General features: G+C 29.0%; 1 protein-coding gene across 2 annotated transcripts; it reads right to left on the reverse strand.

The window, feature by feature from the left end:
* Positions 1–9,503: 9,503 nt before the first annotated feature.
* LOC107455446 (DNA excision repair protein ERCC-8) lies at positions 9,504–25,922 on the reverse strand. 2 transcript variants are annotated; one of them, XM_016073013.3, is made up of 5 exons: positions 25,776–25,922; positions 24,019–24,197; positions 20,406–20,507; positions 16,891–17,084; positions 9,504–14,515 (listed from the first exon to the last, which is right to left on the reverse strand). In XM_016073013.3, exons 2-5 carry the CDS (start codon positions 24,189–24,191, stop codon positions 13,797–13,799), a joined length of 1,188 nt encoding a protein of 395 aa, XP_015928499.1. In that variant the 5' UTR covers positions 24,192–24,197; positions 25,776–25,922; the 3' UTR covers positions 9,504–13,796. The 2 variants fall into 2 exon arrangements, with proteins under 2 accessions (XP_015928499.1, XP_015928498.1); XM_016073012.3 differs by having other exon boundaries at positions 25,615–25,922.
* Positions 25,923–25,989: the final 67 nt, after the last annotated feature.

The raw sequence follows: 25,989 nt of genomic DNA on the forward strand, positions 1-25,989 counted from the left end.
AGGTGTTTCTAATAATTGGGTTTCAATCCCTTTTTTCAGAAACAAAGTCATATAAATGCCTATAGTAATTATTTTGGAAATGACATTACTAATTGATTTTAAGAACAATTATCATAATAAAAAGTAAGAAATATTTATGTCTTATATTTTCGTGAAATGGAACGTTAATTTTCGCCATAACAAATGAAGAATGCTTCAAAATTGCTTTTGAGAAAGATAAAAAAATAAAAAAAAAAACGCCCCAAAATTTTAGGTATTTATATTTTTCCAAAATACACCAGCTTTTGTGGATAACTGATGGCTATTGCTTCAGCTCTGGTTTCACTGCGCGAACTGATTTTAGTGAATTATTTTAAAGCATTTAAAATAATACAATAGAAGTGATCAAGTCGAAAAATGACATGCAATAAATTTTTTGCGATCTCTTCACTTATTAGGGGGAGGGAGGTATACATTTGAAAAATAAATAAGAATAATGCATAATGTAATATGAATTCTTAACGCATACTTTTTGCTAAGAAGTGAATCAGTTTAACAATTCAGTTAGTTAATTGGAAAATTAATTGAATTTTATGTAACCAGAGGAAAAATCTTGAAAGTACACGAATGAATTATAAACGTATTCACGAGATAGCAAAAGGAAGAGAAAAAATTATTATAGGGGAATTTTTTTTTTAACCGAGTTATAATTTTTGACAAAGATTACCTTAAAAAGTTTCCTTATTCCTAAAGAGTTAAATACAATCAAAATTCAAATTAATTAATTATGTTACTCTAATTTCTGCACTTATATAAAAGAGTACATTAATCAGTTTCGGATATTTGCTACGCTAATTTAAATAGTAGAAAATATTTTTTTTTAATTAATCATTTTTTCCTTTACACTTTATTAATTAATCAATATTTTTGACTACTTATATTTGACTTACATTTTATTTCGTGACGTTCGTTAAAATGTATCATTGATTCTTTTATTATTCATTTTGATCTACCAACAGTTTTTATCAGTTTCAAAAAATTAATAACTCAAGAATGACATATTTTGTTTAAGGTTCAATGCTGCCATCTAGCGATTAATAATGAATTTGTCTTTTAATTGGCGTTAGCGGCATTCATTAGCTAGAGTGCCTAATTTTTTTCAATTGCCGGGCCGGGTAAAAGAATTTTTCTATCCAGTACAGGGTATCCGGACCCTGCCGATTTTACTGGGTATCTAGTGCCGGATAACACTCATATATATTCGACTCAAACACATTTAGAATCATAAAAACCTTATAATTATTCAAATATCTAGTTCCAGTGGCGGATTAAGCGCACGCGGGGCCCTAGGCCATTAAAATTTTTGGGGCCCTTAGAATAAATTTTTTTTTCTCGTATATTTCTTATTTATTCAAATATAAAAGTATTTTTTATATCTTTTTATTTAAGAAAGCATTTTTAAAATTAAAATAAATAAGAATAAATTAAATTTCACTTTATTTTGTTAAATTGGAACTAAAAAATAATCATAACATATATGTTTGAAATTGATTTTTTTTAAAAAAATCATTGTCTTTTGAGGTGATCCAAGTTAGGGGCCAATTTTCGATCTCTGCCTAAGAAGTGAACCGGTAACCTGCCAAATCATGCTGCCTCTGTCGGAACAACCAGTAATCAGAAGGAGCAATGTCTGGTGAATACGGCGGGTGAGGTAGAATATCCCACTTGAGCGTTTCCAAATAATTTTTTACGACTTTTGGGGCATGAGGCCGACCGTTATCATGCAGAAGAATAACTTTGTCATGCTCGGATTCCGACCGTTTTTCTCGTAATGCACGGCTCGAACGAATCAATTGTAGCCTATACCGATCGCCCGTAAGGGAATTACCAAGTTGAAGCAGCTCATAGTATACAATACCATTCACCATTCTTGAAACGTCGAAACTATTCCCTACATGATTTATCAGTTGGAGCATTGTCACCATAAACTTTTTACAAGTATTCAATGCGCTTCAGCTGCACTTTTCTTGCAATTAAAGCAGAAACCTTAAATCTTCCGCAAATGCTACTTAGTTACCACAAAATTTGACATATTCAACAAAGTAAAAAAACAGGGTTTTTGTATGAAACTCAAAGCGATATAAACTGAATAATATTTTGACAGATGTCTAACCTCTCTGAAACCACCGAAACCAGCTGTCACTATGAAACATTCATAACAGCCAGAGCCATCTTTTGAAAACGGACCGAACTAATTTGTACTCCTAATAGTTAAATGAACACAAAATTAGGAATGAGGCATGGCATTGATATTTATTTTAAAGCAAATAAAATAGCCATAAATAAAATTCGAAGATAACCGTAGAAAAATACGATATAGGTGTATTGCTCTTACACTAAAATTTTTTTTAGTAAATTCAATTATGTGCTTTATTATTTGGATTTGCAGGCTTTGCATTTTATAGAAGTCTGTTAGACAACAGCTGAAAACAGAATATGAATATTGTTTTACAAATAACGCATTAATTATTCTAATGTTATTCTAATTATTGTAATATGTATTATTAATGATTTATGTAATGTTATTATTAATTTAAATATCATTGAAGATTAATTTCTTAGAAAATAAAAGCACATATTAAATTCAAGACAATCGTCTTAACAAAAATTGATCAATAAATTTTGTTGAAGGTAGCTTTTATTTTAGAAACAAAGAAAAAAAAAACATCTCTATTTTTAAGTAACTCGACAAAAAAAAAAACTCCTATAGAAGCATTTTACCACATTCTCAATATTGATTGCTTTGCGTTTAATATTGAAAAAAAAAAGCGTGAATAAAATTGGCCATCTGTAACTGTAAATTAAATTGTTACTAGCAAGCATTATCGTTATAACTAAAATTCATTTTCTAATTACTTAAGTAAAAGCTCTCTTACCGTCGGGTTAATCACAGGGCCCATCTTAGCCTAATTGGGGCCCGGGCAAAAACTTCTTTGGGGGCCCCCCTTCACTACTTCAGTAATGAAAAATTGAACTTTATGGAAGTGTTTAAGCTTTTCATCTCATTATGCATATTTAACAAAAAAATTAACTAGAACCTTAAATAGCCTTACAATGGTCAGACGAAATATCGTTCTGTCCATTTTATTGATTTTCTAACAACTCTATGTCCATTATGCCGAATACAGTTTTCTGATTGTTAACTTTGTCATCTAGCTGAGAAATATTCATATCCATGTTGACATTAGGGCGGAACTCAGCTAAATTTTGCCAAAAAATAGCCAAATTTGTCCATCGTAATTGCAACAATTTAGCTAAATTCCGCACTAGAAAGCCATGGATTTACGAAATATAGATTTTTTGTGCTCATACGATAGATTAATGAAGAAGCTGACATAAAACTGACAGATTTTACACTGTACTGATATTTTATTTAAAAATTTCATTAATGAAGGAAACCTAAAATAAACTTTCTATTCGATTTGGGGGCTCATTCCAATGTGGGGCCCGGGCCAACTGCCCCGTATGCCCCTGTGTTTGTCAGGCTCTGGTTAATCATAGGAGATTTCCGTGGTTTTTTCTTCGCACAACGCAACAAAGCGTGAGTTTCATTGATGAAGTTCTTAATAAAAGCAAATTTGCCCCTAGTTTGCTGCTTGGTCTGATGGACTTGATTTACTTCATCTGATGGAATTCAATTTTACTAGGATACGGAGTTTGAATTCTGGCTGAGAAATGGCTATATTAATCTTCTGTTCCACATTACGTAAGATAAAATTTCTTATCCAATTTTGAAAAGCTTAAGAAATTGTACAAATGATTTACTAAAAATAATTTTTTACATGGAATTATCTTCAGATAAACGAATTTCATGAATGGGTGTAAAAAATTTTAAATTTGCTAAAAAAGTTTTCCGGATATAGCGGAATACGTAAAGAGTAAAATTAACTTTATTATGGGGTTTAAACTTTGGCCTCCTTCCCTTGACTAAACATATTTCCCAGATTGTGGCTACTCTATTTTTGGGGATAGAATTCCAAATCCGTTGAAAAAGAAAAGGTATGTTAAATCAGAGAATAATATGTTTTCGTGTCTGATTTCGTAACTCAAAATGTCGCCAGTACTTATTAATCAGCATATTTGAGGTAACTCTCTCGAAAAATTATAATCGAGTCCTAGAACGTGAAGATGTAATCATTAGGTCAAAAGTTATTCTGGACGGTCGGTATTTTTTTTATTATTAATTTATTTTTTGCACACTATACATCAAGCTGCCTAAATGCAAATGCTACCACTTTTTTTTCATATTGCATACATTATTATATCTCATTTCATATTGGGAATACGACTGTTTTGTTTACCTTCAAAATTTCCAATATTCTAAGTTTAATACATGAAACTCCAGGATTTCTTTCTGTCTTTCGAAAACTGAGTTTTTTACGAATTTAAATTAAAGATGCATTTGTCGAAGGCGACTGACAGTATACAGCTGTGTCTTACTAGGGTCGATTTAAAATTATTAAAAACATGAATTAAAACAATTTCATTATGTAGGGTCGTGGACTATGATCTACGTAAAACCAATGAAAATGATTTAATATTTATCGATTTTCTGTTATTTTCATTATCCTGAAATATTACGAATCGATAAAAGAAACATCAAATGTTTTGATTTTAATATAACAATCAATTAATCGGACAAAAAGTTTTTTCTTTTTTTTTTTTTTAAAATAGACAACAGTTTTTTTTGTAAGATGAGTCTCCAATTAGATAATAAAATTTTGTTAAATGAAATAAAGTGATGAATAGAACTTTAAGAGGTTTAATACATTAAAGAGTTTACCAAGTTTAATAACAGAAATTGATTTATTTTTAAGAGCTACATTTCAAATATAAATTAATTGATGCTGAATTTATTCACTTTCAATACCTACATTGATCATTTATATCGTCGTACATTATATTAAAATTCCAAGCCTTCAATAGTTATTTAGTGTAGCTCTACTAAATAATTAAAAGAAACGATCTTCATTAGCCACTAAATCTCCAACGATACCTACATACGATAGCGATTTGGAAGATATTGCGTGATCATTTAATTTGTACGTCGAAGGCAAAGGAGACCATGTCACAAAAATATGAATTTTGAGGCGAACAGATAATACAGTATACATCTTTTATCTCTAGAGGAAGTTGGACGTGATGCTTTTTCAGACTTCCTAACTTTACCATTTATTTTGATAGAACATAGTGCCCTTCACAACTAAGATAATATCTTTACTTCTAGTGGAAGTTGGACGTGATGTTCTTTCAGACTGCCTAACTTCGCCATTTATTTTGATAGAACATAGTGTCCTATACTAAGATAGTATCTTTACTTCTAGTGGAAGTTGGACGTGATGTATTTTCAGACTGCCAAATTTTGCCATTTATTTTAATAGGACATAGGACATATTTTAATAGGACATCTATACTACTAATCTCTAGAGGAAGTTGGACGTGATGTTCTTTCAAACAGCCTATTTTAACAGGACATAGTGCCCTATACTACTAAGATAGAGTGAAAATCTATAACTTGGTACCAATTCAATTCTAGAAACAAATGGACATGGAGTTCCTTACCTCCAACAAACGAAAAAGTCAAAAGTTGATATTTTCTAAAAATTAAAAAAAAAAATTTGAATATTTATTGCTAAATCATCACCAAAACAGAAACTTTTGCTTGAAGTGAAAAAGTTGATCAACTCTGTGTATTTAAACCATGTTAAAAACAACTTTTGAGGAATGTAAGATAGTTCGTAAAATTAAAAGACATTTAGAACGTACGAACTATCTTCTCAAACTAATGTACGCTTTAGGAGTGCCTGGTCTTCAAAATGAGTCAAAAAACAAATTCATAAGTTGTATGCACAAAATATCATTTTGGACAGAGCTCATAATTTTCGTTTATAACGTAATGTTATTTTCGGCGGACTACAATGCTTGTTACAGTAATTCTTGTAACAAAGTTCTTTTGACGACGTTTATTTGGCGGATATGCAAACTAGGAAACTGGTTTGCTTTGTATTTTAAAAGAAATGAAATGCGTTCGCTGATGATGGTAATTAAAAGCATGCACGAACAAAATAAACACGTCTTGAGAAAATGGACTTATGCTGTTAATGTAATTATTATTGTGTTTTTAACTTTTCTGTTTGTTGTGTTAGTCAATATTTTCTGTATGCTGTTATATGATACTGCAGCAACTCAAGTATGGTTTTATTCTTTGTTGTTCGAGTACGAGGTAACCGATGACATCACTTTGCAGACTTTATATGTCATGTTCAATATTACAATAACCAGAACTTTTACCCTAGTTTTGCCTTTCCTACTAACATTGTTTTATTGTTCTTGGTGTTGGGTGCTGAGTCAAGTTTTGCAATCGTCCGTAGAAACTCTGGCTGATATTCGAAGAGATGATTATGGCTCTAAAACTTTAGCCTTTATGAATCGATATATATCAGCTCACAACTCGGCAACTACTTCAGAATCTGCTTTGTCCATGCAAGTTTTTTGGCTAATGGCAACATTTTTCTGTCTGCTTTTTACATTTTTCGCGAAGTACCTGGGCTATTATGAGAGTAGCTACTACATTTTCAATTTTGAAGTCGATGCAACATCTGCAACGCAAAGTCTTTCTTTCTTTGCAATTGCTTACTTTGCCTCCCAAGTGAACCAGTGCGATGAAAAGCTCAGAGGAAACATCAATGACGTAATACTTCGTTTGATTCTGTGTAAAGAAACGAGAGAATGTGGAGAAATTCTGTCAAAACTAATGAAAACAAGAGTAAGGATTACATTTAGCGGCTGGAATGTATTTTATTTTACTCGGAGTTTTATCTTGAGTTCTTTGGGCATAGTGATATCTTATAATCTCTTGATACTTCAACTTGGAACAGAGATGAGCGTATAAAAAAAAAGGGTTATTGCAACTAATTGAATTTATGCTCAACAAGTTGCAATCTTGTGATCAACAGTTGCAAAATTATCACAGTTTGAATTGAAAGTACTTGGGCTATTATGAGAGCAACTACTACATTTTCAATTTCGAAGTTGATGCAACATCTGCAACACAAAGCCTTTCTTTCTTTGCCTCCCAAGTAAACCAGCGCGATGAAAAGCTCAGAGAAAACATCAAGGACGTAATATTTCGTTTGATTCTGTGTAAAGAAACGAGAGAATGTGGAGAAATTCTGTCAAAACTTACGAAAACAAGAGTAAAGATTACATTCAGCGGCTGAAATGTATTTTATTTTACCCGGAGTTTTATCTTGAGTTCTTTGGGCATAGTGATATCATATAATCTCTTGATACTTCAACTTGGAACAGAGAAGAGCGTATAAAAAAAAAGGTCATTGCAACTAATCGAATTTATGATCGACAAGTTGCTATCTTGTGATCTACATTTGCTAAATTATCAGTTTGAATTTCAGCAAAATTTCGAGCAAGCTAATGAAAAAAGATGGAAGACAATGTCAAATGTTCAAAAATTAAAGACGATTTGTAAAATCATACAATGAAAAACAAAGCAAAATGCACAGTTTGCAATGCTCAAGAAATCGGAGAATTTATTCCTATGAAGTTTCACAGTTAGTTACAAAGTTTGCCAATAGATGACGTTGCTGACAAGAAAAATCAATATTTTTTTGCAGGAGTCAAAAAGATATACAGTCGAACCCCGCTATAATGAACTTCCGGATATAGTGAACGAAATGTTCGGTCCCGTGCCTTGCTATACACGTATAATGATATTTTTTGTGGATATAGTGAACTAAAAAGGTGAGGAAGTTGGATATTATGAACTTTTTTCTGTCAACTGATTTCTTCTTCTTCATTTTTTTCAACTAATTTTGAAATGTCTACTTCAAAGTAAATACTTATACTTATTTTTAAAACCATCTATACACAGGGTGCATAGCCAAATCTTTGAATCAAAAATAAGCACTTTTTAAAAACTTTTCAAGCACTTTACAAAAATTTTCAAGCACTCAAAATATTCATATTCAATCAATGATATTATTGAAAAACAAAAACTTTTTTTTGTTTTGTTTTAGCGTTAAAAAAACAACAAAAAGAAACGGGCGTAAATCGAAACATTCAGTACTTTTCCACATATCAGAGTGAATTCAACTTGACCCTGAACTCAGAACAAAAGTACCCTTACCCCCTACGTTAAAAAAAGTGCTAGAAGTAAAATAAAATAAACAAGAACAAAATTAAAATAAATTAAAAAGAAAAACATTTCATAAGGATCTGATATTCTCTATCCGAATTGGAGCACTCGGGCTTCGGTTTCAAGTGTGCGCGCATGCGCAAGTCATAACGTGGGTACGACATGAAGTCCGCGTAGATTACGTAGCAAACTCCCCATTTTTCGTTAAATGCATGGGATCCAACAGATATCACTGAAGGGGAAAGAAAAATTTTGGAAAAAAAAGCACTTTTTAAAAACGACAGCTGAAAAAAGCACCTTTAAAAGCTTTTAAAAACAAAATGCCCAAAAAAGCACCTTTAAGTACTTTTTACAAACGCTACGCACCCTGTATACAGTTAAGCATTTTTTCTTGTTTGCTTCTTTTATCTCACTTTTTCATCCCTAAAACAATGGCCTACCCAGGCAGCTGTATGGACAAATTTTTCCCTGCATCAGCTAAAGATTACTACTTTTTTCTTTTCTTCACAGACGAAGATTAATAAAAAATGAAATCAAGTTAACACATTTTTTGTTACTACGGATTATTTTTCAGTCATTTTTGAAATTCATTTAATCAGTCATTTATTTTTATAATGAATAATAAAAAGAAGGCGTTCGGAACACTATGTTAAAATTGCTCACGGAACGGATATAGTGAACTCCCGGTTATAGTGAACTGAAATTTCAGTCCCTTGAATGTTCACTATAGCGGGATTTGACTGTATTTGCATAGGCATATGTTAATTTTGTCTTCAGACCATATGCCAGATTGTAGCTGTAAATTGTGGTTACATTAAAAGCATTGCTTTACAGTTTTTCTTAGCAGCTGTTGACAAACATTGAAATAATGAGAATAAATTTTCCAGTCCAAAACAGAACACAAATCATTCTCTCAGTTTCCATATAATTGATTTTCAAATAGTTGGTAGCTTTTAGGACTAACTGTACTTAATTGCGGCAGGTGATTCAACTTTATAAATGCAACATATTTTGCATCCATTTATTTGTTGAAAATAATGCTGCTCATTGTTAAATATATTATAAGTATTGATTTTTAGCCTATAAAAAAAGTTTTTCTAGTATTCTTCACAACAGATTTGAGCAAAATATAATCAATTACTTGCAATTAAGTTTATAGTTGTACAAAAGTCTATAACAAAAAATAAAAGGGACATAACTTTGAATATTTTCTTTTATAACTACTGGATTTTACTGTACTGAAATTCAGTTTTAATGTTGTTAAGGAGAATAAGACACTCGTGCTGGTGATAAGTAAAAGACAGAATAAATATAAAAATAAATTGTAAATATATTTACAATAATTACAATTGCATTGTATGCATACAAATTTTAATGCTACACTGGAACATTATCATCAGTGCCCACAAAACAAAATAATAAAAAGTTAAGGAAAAAAAAAGCAGGCAGTAGAAATAAATCATGATTAGCTAGTGAGGAAAAGAATTGAAAAAACTAAAAATATATAAAACTGTATTGGAGGTTAGACAAAAAAAAAAAAAAAAACCCCAATAAAACGACAAGAAAAAACACAAATTATATAGTCTAAATCTGGTGTATAAATTTGGAAAATCAAAACAAACACTAAAAACCTTGAGGTTACACTCACTGAGAAAGATTAATGGTTTAAAAAGTGTTCCAATTAGTTAGTCCTATGTATGATTTGAGTTACAAAATCCTAACAATTTCATATTTTACTCATAGCCATATTGCAGAAAATATAATTTCAAAACTATAGCCAGAGTGGAAGTCAAAAGTTTAATTCTATTAATGTACTTTCTTATACTTCAAGTTTTTTGTATACATAGGAACTAGCTACACCAATCAAAAAATTATAGTATTTACTTTTTCTTCTTGCAATTTTATACAAAAAATGATTTTTAATAACAATTTATAAAATATTATATACAGTAAAATCTGCGTACATTGACCAGTTTCCAGATTTGTATACCAGTGATGGCAAGTCAATGCAAATTCTGTATTCAACTAGCACCGACCACAATGCTGACGTAAAATATTCTCAGTGGTAGATGAATCATGGTTTAAAGTCCTCTTGCTGTCAGGCTAACCGTGGGAGGTTTTCCTCTCCATGTAATGCAAATGTGGGTTAGTTCCATCAAAAAGTCCTCTACAAAGGGGCAAATTTCTCCCAATATTTTATCCAAGAGCTACCTTGTCTTCTGGATTGGGTTCAAAATTACAAGGCTATGGAGTTGAATATTAGTAGTCGTAAACCCAAAAAATTACGTTGGCTGTTCAACGACAGTTATAAAATGAAATAAAACAAAGAAATATGTATTATTTTATGGATAAAAAAAAAAAAACTATCTGGAGTTTTCTGAATACCCTTATATGAAAGAGTAAAGCATAGCAAAATACTTATAGACACATAATTGAACAAATAAAAATATAGTACATAACAAAATTAAAATACTTATTTAATAGGTACAAAACCTGAAATGTATTTCGTAAATATAATTTTAATTTTTTCAATTCATGTAAGAAATTATATTTTTTCCTTGACAGCTAACATAAATTAGTTTAAAAACTTATCACAAAAATTTAATAAATAAACTAGTTATAAATAAAACAGAAAACCACATATAATGTGTGCAAATTTTTTTAAAATTCTAAATAAATATTTCTTGATAGGCATAGAAATGCATTAATTACTGTCAACAATTTATTTGATTCAAAATATTTTATGGATATCACATAGGTGAATGCTTACTACATGAAAATTGCAGAAAATAATCCTCAAAAACAAAATTTTATGAAGTTTGCAAGATAATACTTAGTTTTATTATGAATTCAATAAATATAAAATCTAAAAAGTCTCAACTTTAAATATTTAGTTGCTATAAAAAATATTAATAATTATAATAGTAGCGCAGCATTACAAAAGAGGATATGACAAATAAAATAATAAATAACATTAACAATAATTTATTTCCCGTTTAATCAAGGTGTCTGGCAAAGTTCTGGATGAAATTTCTCTTATTTTTCAAGACTATTATTCCAAAATTTTCAGAGTTATTTTTTTAAGCAATATTTTTTTTAAAATTTACTAATTAGTAAAATATTGTTAATGCCATAGAATCAAACACACATACTTAAACATTACTTTAAGAGTATATCCTAATACAGTTTAAATTTTTCTTTCTTACACTAACTAAAAAAGATAATATAAAGTATAAATTGAGGATTAATATTTAAACAATATATACAATTAGTTTAATATATCTATCATAAATTAAATTTAGAAAATTATGCAACAAATATAGTAATTTTATAGGCATAATTACTATACAAATACAATAAACATGGTACTATAAAAAAGGATTACATAGTACAATACAACACAGAAATACTTTTTTTTCTCGTCAAATGTGTATAAATGAAAGAAACAAACTTGACTAATTTTGAGTCGCTATTATTACACATCAATTAAACTAAATTAGGAACATTTTATTGGTTAGAAGGAAAGATAAAATAATTGCACAAGAGAGTAATAAAATTAAAATTGCATTTTGAAAATATTCTATATTTTTCAGCAGGAATTTAACACTACTTCAATTGGAAAACTAATATTTCCCTGTATGTTTTTAAAAATTGATTGCTAGACACCTTGAATACACAGGGTATCTGATAAATTTTAGATTTTAAAATCCATGACTTTTCATGTCTAATTCGAAGAATTTTTCATGACTTACCGAAATTACTATTTTCTCAGACAAAAACACAATAATAAATTTTTTAAAAAAGCATTATAATAACATTAATTGAAATGATAGGTATAACCAAGACTGTTATACTCTATATCTTCATATTTATAGATTTTAATTTAAAAAACAGGGCAAATAAAGAGTTGAAGCTATAAAATGGCTGAAAAAAATACAAAAGAAAATAATTTTTCTCCCTCTTTTTTTCCTGCAGAATTATATCGCTCATGGGCTTCCATAGCGGTACAACTCAAAAAATCAAGTTTTGCGATAAGTGGGTTTAAAGTTTTCATTGCTAAGCAAAATGCATAGGAAATGCTTTTGTTTGCTTAAACGAAGATTACCTTCAAGTTGAATTATGAGTTGTGCAAGTATTGCTGCTGAAAAGAATGTGTGTTTTCATATTTACACCCGTTCTTAGTCCAAAACGCGTGCTTTTGAGTTGTACCACTATTGCAGCCCATGAGAGATATTCTAAAGATACTATACTTGTTCATCAGAAAGGAAAGAAATACTAGGGATTTTTCTGTTCTCATTTCCGAATTAAAAAAAATTCCTGGATGACTGGCTTGTTTCAGCTAGAATTTTAAATTGATAAAATAAAAAAATAATAAATAATCAGAGAAGTTTAAAAGATAATTCGCTCTAGAAATGATGTTCTTTCTTTCATTTTTTGAAAGAACAGCATAATTTTTAAAGAACAGGCTAAAAACATTTAATATTTTAATAAAATATGACTGTCAGTGCAGTTTTTATTACAAATTCAGATATTCAGAACGTCGTGAAATTGACGGGGGAGGGAGGAATTACTTTTTAAAAATTAAAATTTTTCGGCAACCTAAATCAATGATTTTTTTTAAGTAGTTAAAATCATGACATTTCACGAGCGATTAATTCTCGCTTGGGCCGGATCACGCTATTGGTCGAAAATGACATCACTGTGGGAAGGGAGATGGGTTGGCTGGTGTTTGTATGAGTTTGGCGACAAATTTCGTATGCACACTTGCTCGCTTGGAATTTATTTATTCCTTGCAAATGTTTACTTAATATTATGTCGTCGTTAGGGTGAGGAGATAGGTAAATATCCACTTCAGTATTTCAGACAATATTTATGTTTTAATTGATTTAAATTCATCAAAGCTAAAAACAATAAAAATAATGAATGTTTTTACAAATATAAGATGGTATAGTAATATTACAAATACGTTTTATTTTTTTCGTTTGTTTGTTTTTCCATAAGAATTATCTTTTGCAGTTATGAAGTAACAAAAATTGAAATAAATATAAGCTGAAATTTACTCATACATCGCAATTTAGTTGTGTTATGAATAATTTTAAAAACTTCATAATCAAGCAACACATAAATTTAGTTTAAAGTAATGACTAAAATTTTGGGCTAGCCTCCCCCCCCCTGCATTTCTAGAACAGCTCCAGTTGCTAATGACATAAAAACAGTATAGCTTAATTTCACTTAGATTCTAATAAAAAATTACCACAAAACTGTGCAAAATGTGAATATTGTCTTTATTACTCAGCATTAATACCACGTGTAAATAGAGCGCATTTGAAAACTAAATATAAAATCTGTCGCCAAAATACTATGCAATACACAGTATATCCCTTCCCCAAACAGTGATGTCATTTTCTACTAATAGCGTGATCCGGCCCAAGTGAGAATTAATCGCTCGTGACATTTCATGACAAATTTTGTTCAATACTGAAATCCATGACTTTCCAGGAGCGCAGATACCCTGAATACAGCATTTTACATTATCTATTATAACTTTAGGAACACTCTTTGAGTTTCATGCTGACTTATAAGGAAATAAGATTTGTATAAAGAGTTAATCTTCCCCACTAGACCAATTATCAGAATCTACTATTTGGCTACCTTCTGCATCATTTTGTGAGTTTTTCAGAGATAATGTTTCCTCTTCCTCTCTAGCTGTATCAGGAGTCCACAACAATATATTCATATCTTGCCCAGAACTTAGAAGCTCGTGCGTCGCAGATCTAAAAGCACAACTGGTCACCGTACGGAAATGCCCGATCAAAGTTTTGATTCTGCAGCCAGAAAAGAGATCATAGACATGGATTGATTTACTGTTAGGCACAAACAGGATAGGAGGATTGGAGTCGTTGCACAAGTCCATAGACCGCGATTGCATTAGCGTGTTATCGAACAGTTTCCCGAAATTGACCAGAGTGTTTCTGCACATGGCAACATCCCAAAGCCTGATTCGGCTATCAGTTCCGTAAGACACTAAGTAAAGACCGTCGTTTGTAAACTTCAAACAAGTTATTGCTCCATTGTGGGCAGTTTTTAAGTCCTTTTTGCTTCCGTGTTGTAAACCGTTGTGTTGGTCCAGAGTCTGAAGATAACCTTTTGCTGATCTGATGTCCCACAAAAATATTTTATTGTCAATGCCACCACTTGCGAGAAGATATTCACAAGTCGGGGACCACCTGGTACACGTAACTGCATTTTTGTGCGCACGTAGCTCATGGCAACGAGAACCCGTTTTAGGATCAATCAGAACAACATGTGGGTACCCAAGAGCAACTGAAAGGCAAAAGAATATCTTCACTACATTTAGTAAACTGAACAAGAAAAGCAGGGATGATAACAATTATGCTTTTTCAAAATATTTTATTGAGTGGTACACAATCAAGAATTAAGGCTTTCAGAACTTTTGCCAACATTTTAAAAGTTTCATGAGTGAGATGGAACAAAGTAACATTTAATATAAATTTTTGAATCATTTACTTGCAGTGGTATGGAAAATAACTTTAAATTAAATTTATAAAACAAAGAATAACTCACTAAAACATGAACCTAGCTATCACTCGAAGAAATTTTCCCAAAAAGCACAGAAAGTTGGCAAAGAAAAAAAAAATCTTATCCATACTTAGTTAAGTGAAAGAGAAAAAGATCTTAAAACATTTAGATATGAATAGAAAGAAGAAAATGAGAAAATATAATATAGAATCAGAAAATAAAATTAAGCAATTAGACTTTTAACAATTTTCTGCACAATTATTAAAAATTGGAAGAAATTTTGAACAATTCAGGCAAATTTTCACAAAATATTCCTATTTCTTAGCATTTTATCCATTGCATTTTTTATAAGAGTTGAGGCTCAATGCTAAATCTTAACCATATTATTTAAAAGTATTTTGAAACCAAGCTACAAGCTACTACTTATGCAGTAATAATTATTATGCAAGTAATAATGCAGTGATTTCTAAACATTTTTAAAAGATAAGATTGATTTAAAATAAAAGCGTAATGATCGAAGCTGACCAAAATAATTTGAGTAAAACATAAATTAATAAGAAATTACTGATGTGTATAGAAAAATGAGCTGCCCATAAATGTGTCACACCTTTTGCTTCCCAACATACTTTACCCTTTCTCCCCCATTGCTACCTGTAACAATTAGTACTTGCAGCTCAGAAATAAAGCACAAAGTAATAGATTATGCTTCAAATAACAGTACACTCTCGATTATCCGTGTGCGGATTATCCAGTTTGCGGATTATCCATGCTCATTCCGGAGTCACAGAAAAAATATAAAGAGAAAAATTTTCAAGATTAAAAAAAATTGATTCATGAAGTTATAACACTACCAAATTTTTGGAAGCAATATTCGTTATTGGATTGAAGTATATGGAATATCAGCAGCATGGTCAAAGGTAAAATCGTCTACGTTATCACGATCTTGGAGAAAGATCATACCGCTTGATGAACAATCCTTTTCAGATGTTCAAGAAAAATATGATAACAGTATTCTCGAACAAGCAAAAGAAATCTAAGGTTTCGAAATTCTTGATGAAGAAAATTTAGAAGATTGGTTTCAAAGTGATGCATGTGAGCCTGGCTTCCAGTATTTGACTGATGAAGACATTGTTATGTTGTTAAATCAAATAGTGATAATAATAACTGATGCAGAAGATGTAGTAAATGAATGTAATACAATTTCTCATTCTGCTGCTCTGTGGAAACTTTATTAGATTACACGGGAGGATTTGATTACGGTGACATTACTGCGGTTCGTAAAATATGTGTATCGATATGTGGAGAAGACGCATTACACATTTTTTTAATAAGGAAAATTCTTAGTTTGATGTTATTCATGCAAATGTCAGTAATTTTTATATTTTTTGTACTGATATTGAATTTTTCTTTAATAAAAGTTTTCGGATTATCCGGTTTTTCGATTGTCCATGCGACCTGTCCCCGTGATTAACCCGGATAATCGGGAGTGCACTGTGTATATTTTTTAACTTTAACTAATAAAATATTTTGTGAGCATAGCAATAATGATTATGAGTGTACTTTTTTGATGAAAAGAAATTCATAAAAATAAATAATAAAAACATATTTAATCTACTGAATCAAAATGTTTATATTATAACTCAATTATATGTTTTCTGTCACACTTTTTGTAACTCCTCTCACCTCTTTGTCACAAACTATTACCATTTCCCAAATCCCCTTCCACCCCTCTAAGTGTGACATGAATTGTGGATGGCCCTAAGATGCAATAAACAACATTTTATTAAAATTCTATAAATCTACATGGACTGTACAAAAAAATGTGAATTTTGCAATGTCAATTTTATAGATACAGTATCTTTTTCTTAATACAGCTAGGAGTGAAACAGTCTTGCATGTTTTAAAAATCTAAAACAAAATTTTAAAAACAGAGACATTTGTGCCTGTTATTTTAAAATAAAAAAAAAGCAAAATGACTTGCTCACAGTTTCTTGTTTTCTTTCATCTTTTTTTTGTTGTTGTTTGTTTTGAAAAATAATGCACTCATTGAAGTTTAATAATAAAATCTAAAATTCTATTAATTTCAATCAGGAAAACAAAATTGCAATTACTGAATTTTTTTTTATGAGAAGGGAAAAAAAGAAAAATCGTATTTTTACCAGCAATTAAGGAATGCTGCGTAGAAACAGGTGACATATCATGACAACTAGCTTTAAAGTCAAAAGATATTATGTCTGCAGGCCTCATGGAATTTGTATCCCAAATTTTTAATTTGTTGTCCATGCCACTAGTGACAAAAATTCCTGTATCAAATGGAAACCACTGCACTGTAGTAATACTGAATTTATGGGCACTAAAAGTACAAAGGAAATAATTTTGTTGTAAAAGCAGTAACACAGTAAAAAATCAAAACTTCATGTAATTATTATTTAAAACACTTCAGAAAATCAGCTTCATATTGTAGAAACACACTGACAGAAAGCTAATTACGAAACCTGTTTAAACATTGAAGACTGCTGGATTCAAGAGATTAGATGACAAAAATTGATGCACTTAAATTTTTATACTAAGTGACAATGACATGAACTTAAACCCAAAAATTTCAGTTTTATTTTTCAAAATATCACTTAACTTGTTCTCCACTAAGCGTTTCAACTTATCATGACATGAAATTAACTAACCATAACTTGTACCAAAACTTAGAAATTTAAGCTCCCCAAGTGAAAACAGTTTGCATATTCTTCTGTTAAGAATTCAAAGTAATAAGAAATTTAGATTTAGTATACATGAAATAAACATAGCTAAAATACTGGATACATAGAATTAATAAGTATTTTTATAATGAATCTTTTGTATTGTAGAACTAAACTCAAATTTTAAATCCATATAACATAAACTTTACATACCTTGAACATTTTATTGAGAATTTGTAAAACTATTTTTGAGAGTGATACAAGTTACCTTTTTAACTCACTAATCATTAAAATTTTGACTGACTGAATATATTCTCCGTAAGTTTAAATTTTAAATAATTAAGGTAATACGAAAACATGAATTTAAAATATGTTGAAAATTTTTCAGAAATTTAATTTTACAGCATTAAAGAAATTATTTAATGGTAGTAAAACCAGTTGCAAATATACAAACTTTTCCTGAATTGTTTAAAAACTTAAACAGATAAAAGCTTTTGTCGATCTATTTAAATTTATTTATTGTCATTTTTCAATTTATTTTTTCAAGAAAATTTTAAAGCTAAAAATTTAAAAATAACCAGGAACTTTAAAAAAATTAATTTAAAATTTTTATAAGCTATTAAAAATAATTTTACGTGCCACTTTAAAGTTAAAAATATAAATAAAGAACTAAAATTAATATAAATTCAGTTTATTCAATATTATTTTTATTTATTTGTCAATTGAAATTTTAAATATTTATAGGAATTAGAAAACATGTTGAAAATCATTGACAAACTTAATTTTGCAGACTGAAAGATGCAGTCGAATGATGGCAAATATTATTCATTAATATACAAAAATTTTCTCATTTCCCATTTAAACAGATAAAGAAATTTTTAATCTGTCATAATTTTTATAATTATATCTTAAAAGAAACTTGCAATGTTCCGTTGATCAACGGGCATTACTAGTCAAAATTATTTAATTTTGTTTATATTTGGAGCTTTTATTTTCACCTATTTGAGTGTTTGCAGGGTCTGCCACTAAAAAATGGGATTATTGAATACTGCAACATATTGCGTTTTGTTACATTATGGTTTAGAAATTGCAGAAATGCTTGAAACAAATGTAATAATAATAATAATTTAATTTTGCTAAGGTATGTTAGCATTGACATTATGTAAATTTCTAGAGAGTTGAATAGAAATGACACTTGTATTTCAGTATTTATTGCACTACTATGACTAAGTAGCAAATGTTTGTCATATATCATTGTATTTATTTAACGAGTTATATATTTGCTATAACTTGTGAATAAATAGAATGTATATTTGATATATATAGTATTTATTCATGATAATTCTAGTAGTAGTATTTATTCACGATTATTCTAGATATATATTTGATATATATATATATTTGACTAGTACTATTTATTCATGATATATATTTTATATATATAGTATTTGCTCACATTATATATTTGATATCAGGGGTCTGTCTAGGTTTTTCTGACAGGTACCTATTTTGTGAAAATTTAGACGTAATTTGTGAAAAATTAAAAATTATATTAAGAAATCAACACAAAAATATGGATTTATCGTTTCTTAAGGGATACAAAAATGAAATTTTAAGAAAAAGTATTTTGTGAAACTACCGTTTTTCCAAAATTGAATTTGTGAAACTACCGTTTTTCCTAAAGTTGAATTTGTGAAGGTACCGCTAAACGGTAGTAAATTCGGCCTGGACAGACCCCTGGATATATATATATTGGACTAGTATTTATTCACGATATATATTTGATATATATAGTATTTGTTCACGTTTTATACTTGATATAATTTGTCATGCATTGTGTGCAGTTAATCACTAAAATCAGGTTTGAATCAATGTATGAGTCTAATGCCTTGATTTACATTCAGTTATGCCGGCCTGAACCACGTACTCCTTGCAGTCAGCATTGCATGATCCTAGTCAAACTTTATTTTCATGCCTTTAAAACGGCATGTGGTTAGCCACTGGGCCATTTTTGAGTAAGTGCATAACTTTTTTCTTAAAATAAATTCTTAAGTTTTTATAAGTCATAAAAAGTCAAAATTTATTTAACAAAAAAAATTAATAAATAAATATATAAAATAATAAATAAGAATTTTAAACCAAACATTATATATTTTTTTTCAATACAAATAAATGATACAATATAAAAATTTTATTGTTATCCTTTAATAATTTTTTTTTTCGTAGTGATAAAAATCCTAATCATAATTTTTGCTCTGTTTTTTATTACATCTTTTTATATCACTTCAAATAAAATACAAATACAGTTTCCCTAAGAAAATATCATAACTCCAGCAACATAAAAAAGGTTTTTATACATTGGGCTTTATGTTCGTTGAAAAAGTAATCATACAAACAAGTTAATTTGTAACATTAAAACACAATAATATTTATAGTAGAAGAATATATAAACAGATTATACAATGTATTTTCTACATATTTACTACTGTAATAGTTTTCTAGGTGCTTGAAAGATATGTTAATTAAATTAGTAATATCAAATTGAAAAATAATAACAAATTCTAAAAAGAAATAAAATTAAAACGACATAAGTGATAGTTTTCATAAATTACATCAAATTTGAAATACAAATTGACTAGATAGAAATAAAATGAGTAAATACACAAAATGTACACAAGTTTCCGAGTGATAGTTTCCATAAGTAACTTCTAATTCATCAGATATTTACTAATTTGAGACTAAACTAATAACACAAATAAAATTAGTAAGTAAATTAGTATGGTACCTAGTTTTTTTAAGCCAGATTATGATAATAATTAGGTTACATCTCTAATCAGAATAATTAACTGAATTGTTATTTGATTTTATTAATAAATTTTTATTTTTGATGATTTTTTCATTTGTTAACAGTATTATTTTCCTAATAAATGATGAATAATTTGCTATATATGACTCGATTGGTTTAAATTTTTTATGTTTACCTCATTTTCTGACACACAACCTTTGCTTTGTAAGATGACTTTCCAGTACTATTTTGCAGATCATGTATACAAAGGGAACCTTTGCTTCCACCAGAAAGTAAACTAAAATTGTAAGAAACACATTAATTACAAAAAAATAAAAAAATTTAAAATAAAAAAAGCGAATTAAAACATTTCACAAAACATCAATACATAATCAATATTTAAAACATAATAACAGCATGTGAATCATTAATTTAATTTAATCTATTTACTTCGTTGCTACTCTGGAAATTTTATAAGAATTTTTTGCGTATTTATTTAACAACATGTAGTAGAACTGATTTTTCTATACATATTAAGCAAGTTGTACATGGAAAAAAAAAAAAAACACTCTGAATAATTATCGTTCTAATGATCGAATTTTCACTTATTATATATCAATCTATTTTTTAAACTATTTGACAATTTATATTTAATTTGACAACTAGTAGCATTTAGGTGATCAAACATTTTTTTAAAATTTGTTTTGCTTAAAAATTATTGTATATTAAAAGCTATTTTGATAAAATTCTCCTCTGAATCTCATATTTTAAAACGATTTTTTGTTTCTTCAGTACTTACGCTGGTGAACAGAAGGCCTAAACTAATAAGTTAAAAATGTTTCTTTAAACTTCATTAAAAAATATTTGAAAAGTAGTTACAAAATATCTCATGATATTTATGAGGTTTGTAACATTCCATCAATTGACAAGGCAAATTTGGCCAATCATTGGATGTTACGTCAAAATTCTTATTTATTGTTTACATTTTTTAAAAATTTATTTACACCTGTTTGGGTACAACACGTCTTTTTAATTCATTACTCTCATATATATTTAAATAGTTTACTTTAGTTAAGGTGTATTGGCATCGACATTATGTAAATTATATGAAAGTTAAAATTAAGTGAAATAGCTGTCACTTGTAATTCAGTGCAGAACAGTCAAAACCACTTCAGCCCTAATTTTAAAATTTTTTTTGAGGATATTAGAAACCTAAACTACTTCTTTTTATATTTCATTCACATAAAATATAATGTTTGCAATCTTTTATGTATAATTAAAATTAAATAATTTCATTTATAGTAAAAAAAGGCCAAATACATTTTAAAATTTCGCACAAACCATGTCTGTCACACTCAGCAAAACATTTTTGAAAAAGGTATATTTTTTTCTAAAAAAATTTGATAATTTTATTACTTAATGCCTTAAAATTAAGCCCTGTTTCATTAAACTAAAAATTTTTACTTATAATTATGCACCACTTCAAAAGCAATTGATTACATATCTCAGTCATTTTAAATTCATGACCATTTGTCATGTTTGTCACAGTATATTTTTATTCCATTAAATAAAATGCTTTTGAACTGAAACAAATGACAGGTATATAATGACAGGTATATAAGTTACTTTACAGAAAAATTAGTGAAGATATCTTAATATTTAGTATCTAAAATTAGGCAAAAAAAAGCTGTCTGATGTCATGTCTGTCACATATGGAATTGACCAATGGCATATTACTATTATTCATATTACTTCATGACATTACTTGGTACAAGAGATATTGATAAAATAGTTTTTTAACACTGGAACACCTGGATTTTGAACTCAACTAAAATGCCATTCTGGGTCAATTTGACCCTAATAAGAAATTGATGTTATTTCAATAAGTACGAATGATGAATATTGTTGAGAATACAATATGTAAGAGCAGTAAAAAAAATTTTTTTTTAAAAATATTTTATTATTATTGTTATTATTAACGCAATGACAATATTACATAATGATGTAATATTATTTAACAGATTATTCTTTCACAAGAGCGAAAGTTATACAAAATAAACAAATGATATTATAAATAATATACATTAGCACACACATAGTTTAAAATGTTAAGTTCCATCACCAATTAGGTATTAGCGTAGGCTTATGCAGTATATCCTTGTGACGTGAAAGTGACAACAAGACATCAACAAATTATATTTCATTTCTTCTAGCTTTTATTCGTTTTATTCTGTGACTTCCGATGTTAAAAGCCATGTTTCTTATATTTTAGGAACTAAATATTATCAATTAGGGGCTATTTGATGCGCAAAGTAATAATTTATACTTCAACAAACACAAGAATGAACTTCCAATGAGCACAGTTTGTCCATGGTAAGACCCCCCCCCCCCCNAAAGTCTGATGCCGTCTGCTGCTATGGAAACAATTCAGAGAGGGTAGCTTCTTTTTACTCTAAGACTTAAACAAAGACCGAAAAAAAAAAAGATTCCCTTTCTCTCGCCCACCCGAGTCAAAACTTGTCCTAAACAATTACCCCACACCCCTACTTGAAATAGTTATACCTCATTGCCATAGTCACCGTCATGGGTCCAGACGAATGGCTAGGGGAGTTCTTACTTTAGACAAACTATAATTGGGATAGCAAAGGATTCAAGCATTGAAGACAGCAATATCACAAATGTTGTACAAATATGCAAGACACTAAAAAGTTTCACCTCTTTAAGAATAATTCCCTAGCATCTAGTCTGCTAAGCCTACATCCCATTTTGACATGTTGTACTATTGTAGTAAGTGACAGTGTTTGGCTTTTACTCTGTGTGAATGCTATTCATAATTATGGTATTTTTCTTTTTCATCTATCTGGAAACTATACAGTTTTCATTTGCAGTGCAAAATATGAATGTCACGACGAAGAATCAGCATTGAAATTAGGAGAACATTTTCTTTTGTTTAAATGTAGTTACCAGTAGTGTTAGGTTTTTTTTACTAACGAAATCCATCTGCCAGTTTTACCGAGTCTAAAGATAGTAACTCCACTGCGTCTGGAGTTTAGGTGTGATTCCATAGTTAGAGCACTATACTTTTCTAAGGATGCAATTCATTTGCCCGTTTTACAATTTAAAAAAAAAAATAAATAAAATTTTTTTTTTGGACTTAATATTAGTTAAAATCAAAGTTATGTGGATTGAAAGTTATGCAATAATTTTCATGATTATTTACATGACAATAACTGTTCCCCAACAATACTATTTGTCCAGGTTTGGAATAACCTGTCCAATACTATTCGTCCGCGTCTGAAAAAAACCATAACATGGTTTTTTTCAGACACGAAAGCGACATTATAATTGAACCGGAACGAAGTAGCTTAGTAAACTAAGCTATTTCTGTAATCGAATCTAAGATACAATATAATTTCATGGAAACTGCAGCTTGTGACGTTTTTGTTAACACGGTGGATTCTAATTTCTGTTATACAATTCTTCTTCATACTGTTAGCACTTCTCCGAAATTAAAAACAGAACTAAAACTTCAAAAATGAACATTTTTCTTATAGGGGTCATAATGACCCCCTCTGGCTATTTTAGGTATTTCCATAATTATTTATTTTACTAATCAACAGAAAGGCATGAAATTTTGATATAGTATTTAGATACAATTTACGGAAAATAAAAAGATATGAGCTTCAAAGCTTAAATGTATCTTCAAAGCTTAAATGTATCTTCAAAACTAACATAGGAAATGGCAAAAAAATGATCAAAATAACACTAGGTTCTAGTGTTAAACAAATATTGTTAAATTGTTAGCTTACTATCGTTCATCTATTTTGTCGATGTCCAAACAATTCACACCAGCCTTGTGAAATCTTTCAATCCTAGAACTTGTGCTAAGTTCAATATCAAATATTCTGTTCATAGCAGAGGCAGCTTGAAAAGATTTAGGACTAATCATGCCATACTGCAACTGCTCTAAAGACTTCAGCATGTTTTACTGAGTAAAAATAAATAGTTTAGAATTGGTTAAGGAAAATCATATCATTAACATTTAAAAATCATATAAATTATAAATATTTAAGAATCCTAATAATCCACATAAATAGATTGCATTTTGTATACTCATATGAAATTTTTCTCTTTTTCTTAAAATTTTTTTTTAACTCAATTTTTGCATGAAAAAAATGTACACACAAGTAATAGTCATATTTCATCACAAAAGAAAAAAATGTGCATGAGTTTGGCAAAAGGATCCAAAAATTATATTGCATGTGATAAAAAGGTGTACCTGGACAGTTTTATGATGAACTTTTATAACTGAACACTTTTATGAGGCATAAATACAATACATTTTTCTTTACCATTCATCTTTTAAATAATTTAAAGGTAGAAAAAAAATTTCTGCTGCATCAATATATTTGAAAATTATTTTTCTTGTTTTCACTTTACTTTTTGAGTTTTTTAGACTATCAGCAAGTTTGCTATCATTAGTGCTCTATCAGATAATCAGGGCTCTACTGTACATAAAAAGAATTTAATGAAATTTCCTTTCTAAAATTGTTATTAGATATTTACTTTCATGGCTTTTGTATTTATCTAGTTACAAGAAATAATAAAGAAGGTTTCCTTATCCTGATCTGTGGAAGAAAATCGTATTATTTTGGTAATTTATGGGCGGAAGCCCACGAAAAACTATAAAAAACTTCACTGAGGGGGACCAACTCAAAGAGTAAAACTTGTAGCTACCGCTGTGTAAATCTCTACATAGTTTTTTTTTTTAAAAATGTACAAGTTTAAAATCTATTTGGAACCTTGATGATTGTAGTTGGTGCAAAAGAACATGACACGGAAATATAATCAATTATAGCCAAGTACCTTTTTTTTACAAATAAATAATTTACATTTGGCTTAAATTTCTGAATATACATTGGTAAAGTTTAGTAAAGTAAAGTAAAAATAACATTTAAGAAAATATGTCATGAAACAGAAAAAGCAGATTTATAAAATATTGAAAAGCTGTGGGCATAACTTATGACATAAAGTGCAGTACATTTAACAACCTAGTAGTTTGTTTAAATGAAAGAACAAATTTAACTTTGTTTCAAAATAAAGCAACATTTAATAATAAGACGTGTTTCTTCAAAAAAATCAATTAATTTTCAAGATTTTTCTTCAGCCTATAAAAAGTTAACACATTTAAGTTAGGAATTGCAATTTAGTAGTTAGATATATGATATAACTAAGGACAGGCCTGAGTTGATTAAATTAAAAGCAAAAATTTAATATTACACGCAATAAATATATGACACAAGATTATTGAAAGCTGAAAAGAAAGAAAATATTGAGATGAAATAACAGCAGAACATAATTATCAACTTAAGCAACAACAGATAAAAAATAATTCAAATATTTACTATGTAGTATCAATTTAAAGCGTTATTTCTTAAAATTACAAAAAAAGTAATTGTTTTTCTTAGTAAAAACTCTTAGACAATCATTTAGATTGTTCAAAATCCAGCTACTCGAGTAATTTCATCACAACAAAACATAGAAAGGTAAACAAAAAGACGATAACCCATTCAGGATAGAATGAACTGTTCACCACATTCTTTCTTCTGATTAAAGGTTCTAAATGTTTCGCAGAGTTTCGATTAGAAGTATAGATCGTTTAAAAATAAAAACTGAAAAAAATGAAATAATCGGTTTTTAAAAATTAATATTATGAACGTTTCCGAAATAATCATTGATGGGAGTTGTATTACTTTTTTCGTATCAATTTAACTTGTTGC

Source organism: Parasteatoda tepidariorum, chromosome 2, assembly GCF_043381705.1.
Source record: "Parasteatoda tepidariorum isolate YZ-2023 chromosome 2, CAS_Ptep_4.0, whole genome shotgun sequence".
Lineage (NCBI taxonomy): Eukaryota > Metazoa > Arthropoda > Arachnida > Araneae > Theridiidae > Parasteatoda > Parasteatoda tepidariorum.

Excerpts from the sequence above, each read along its gene's own strand:
- LOC107455446 (XM_016073013.3), bottom strand. The coding sequence starts at position 24,191 with ATGCTGAAGTCTTTAGAGCAGTTGCAGTATGGCATGATTAGTCCTAAA. Across the intron at positions 20,508-24,018 it reads GACAAAATAGATGAACGATA|TTTACTTTCTGGTGGAAGCA; the intron begins GTAAGCTAACAA and ends TTACAATTTTAG. Across the intron at positions 14,516-16,890 it reads GCAGCATTCCTTAATTGCTG|TTGCTCTTGGGTACCCACAT; the intron begins GTAAAAATACGA and ends TTTGCCTTTCAG.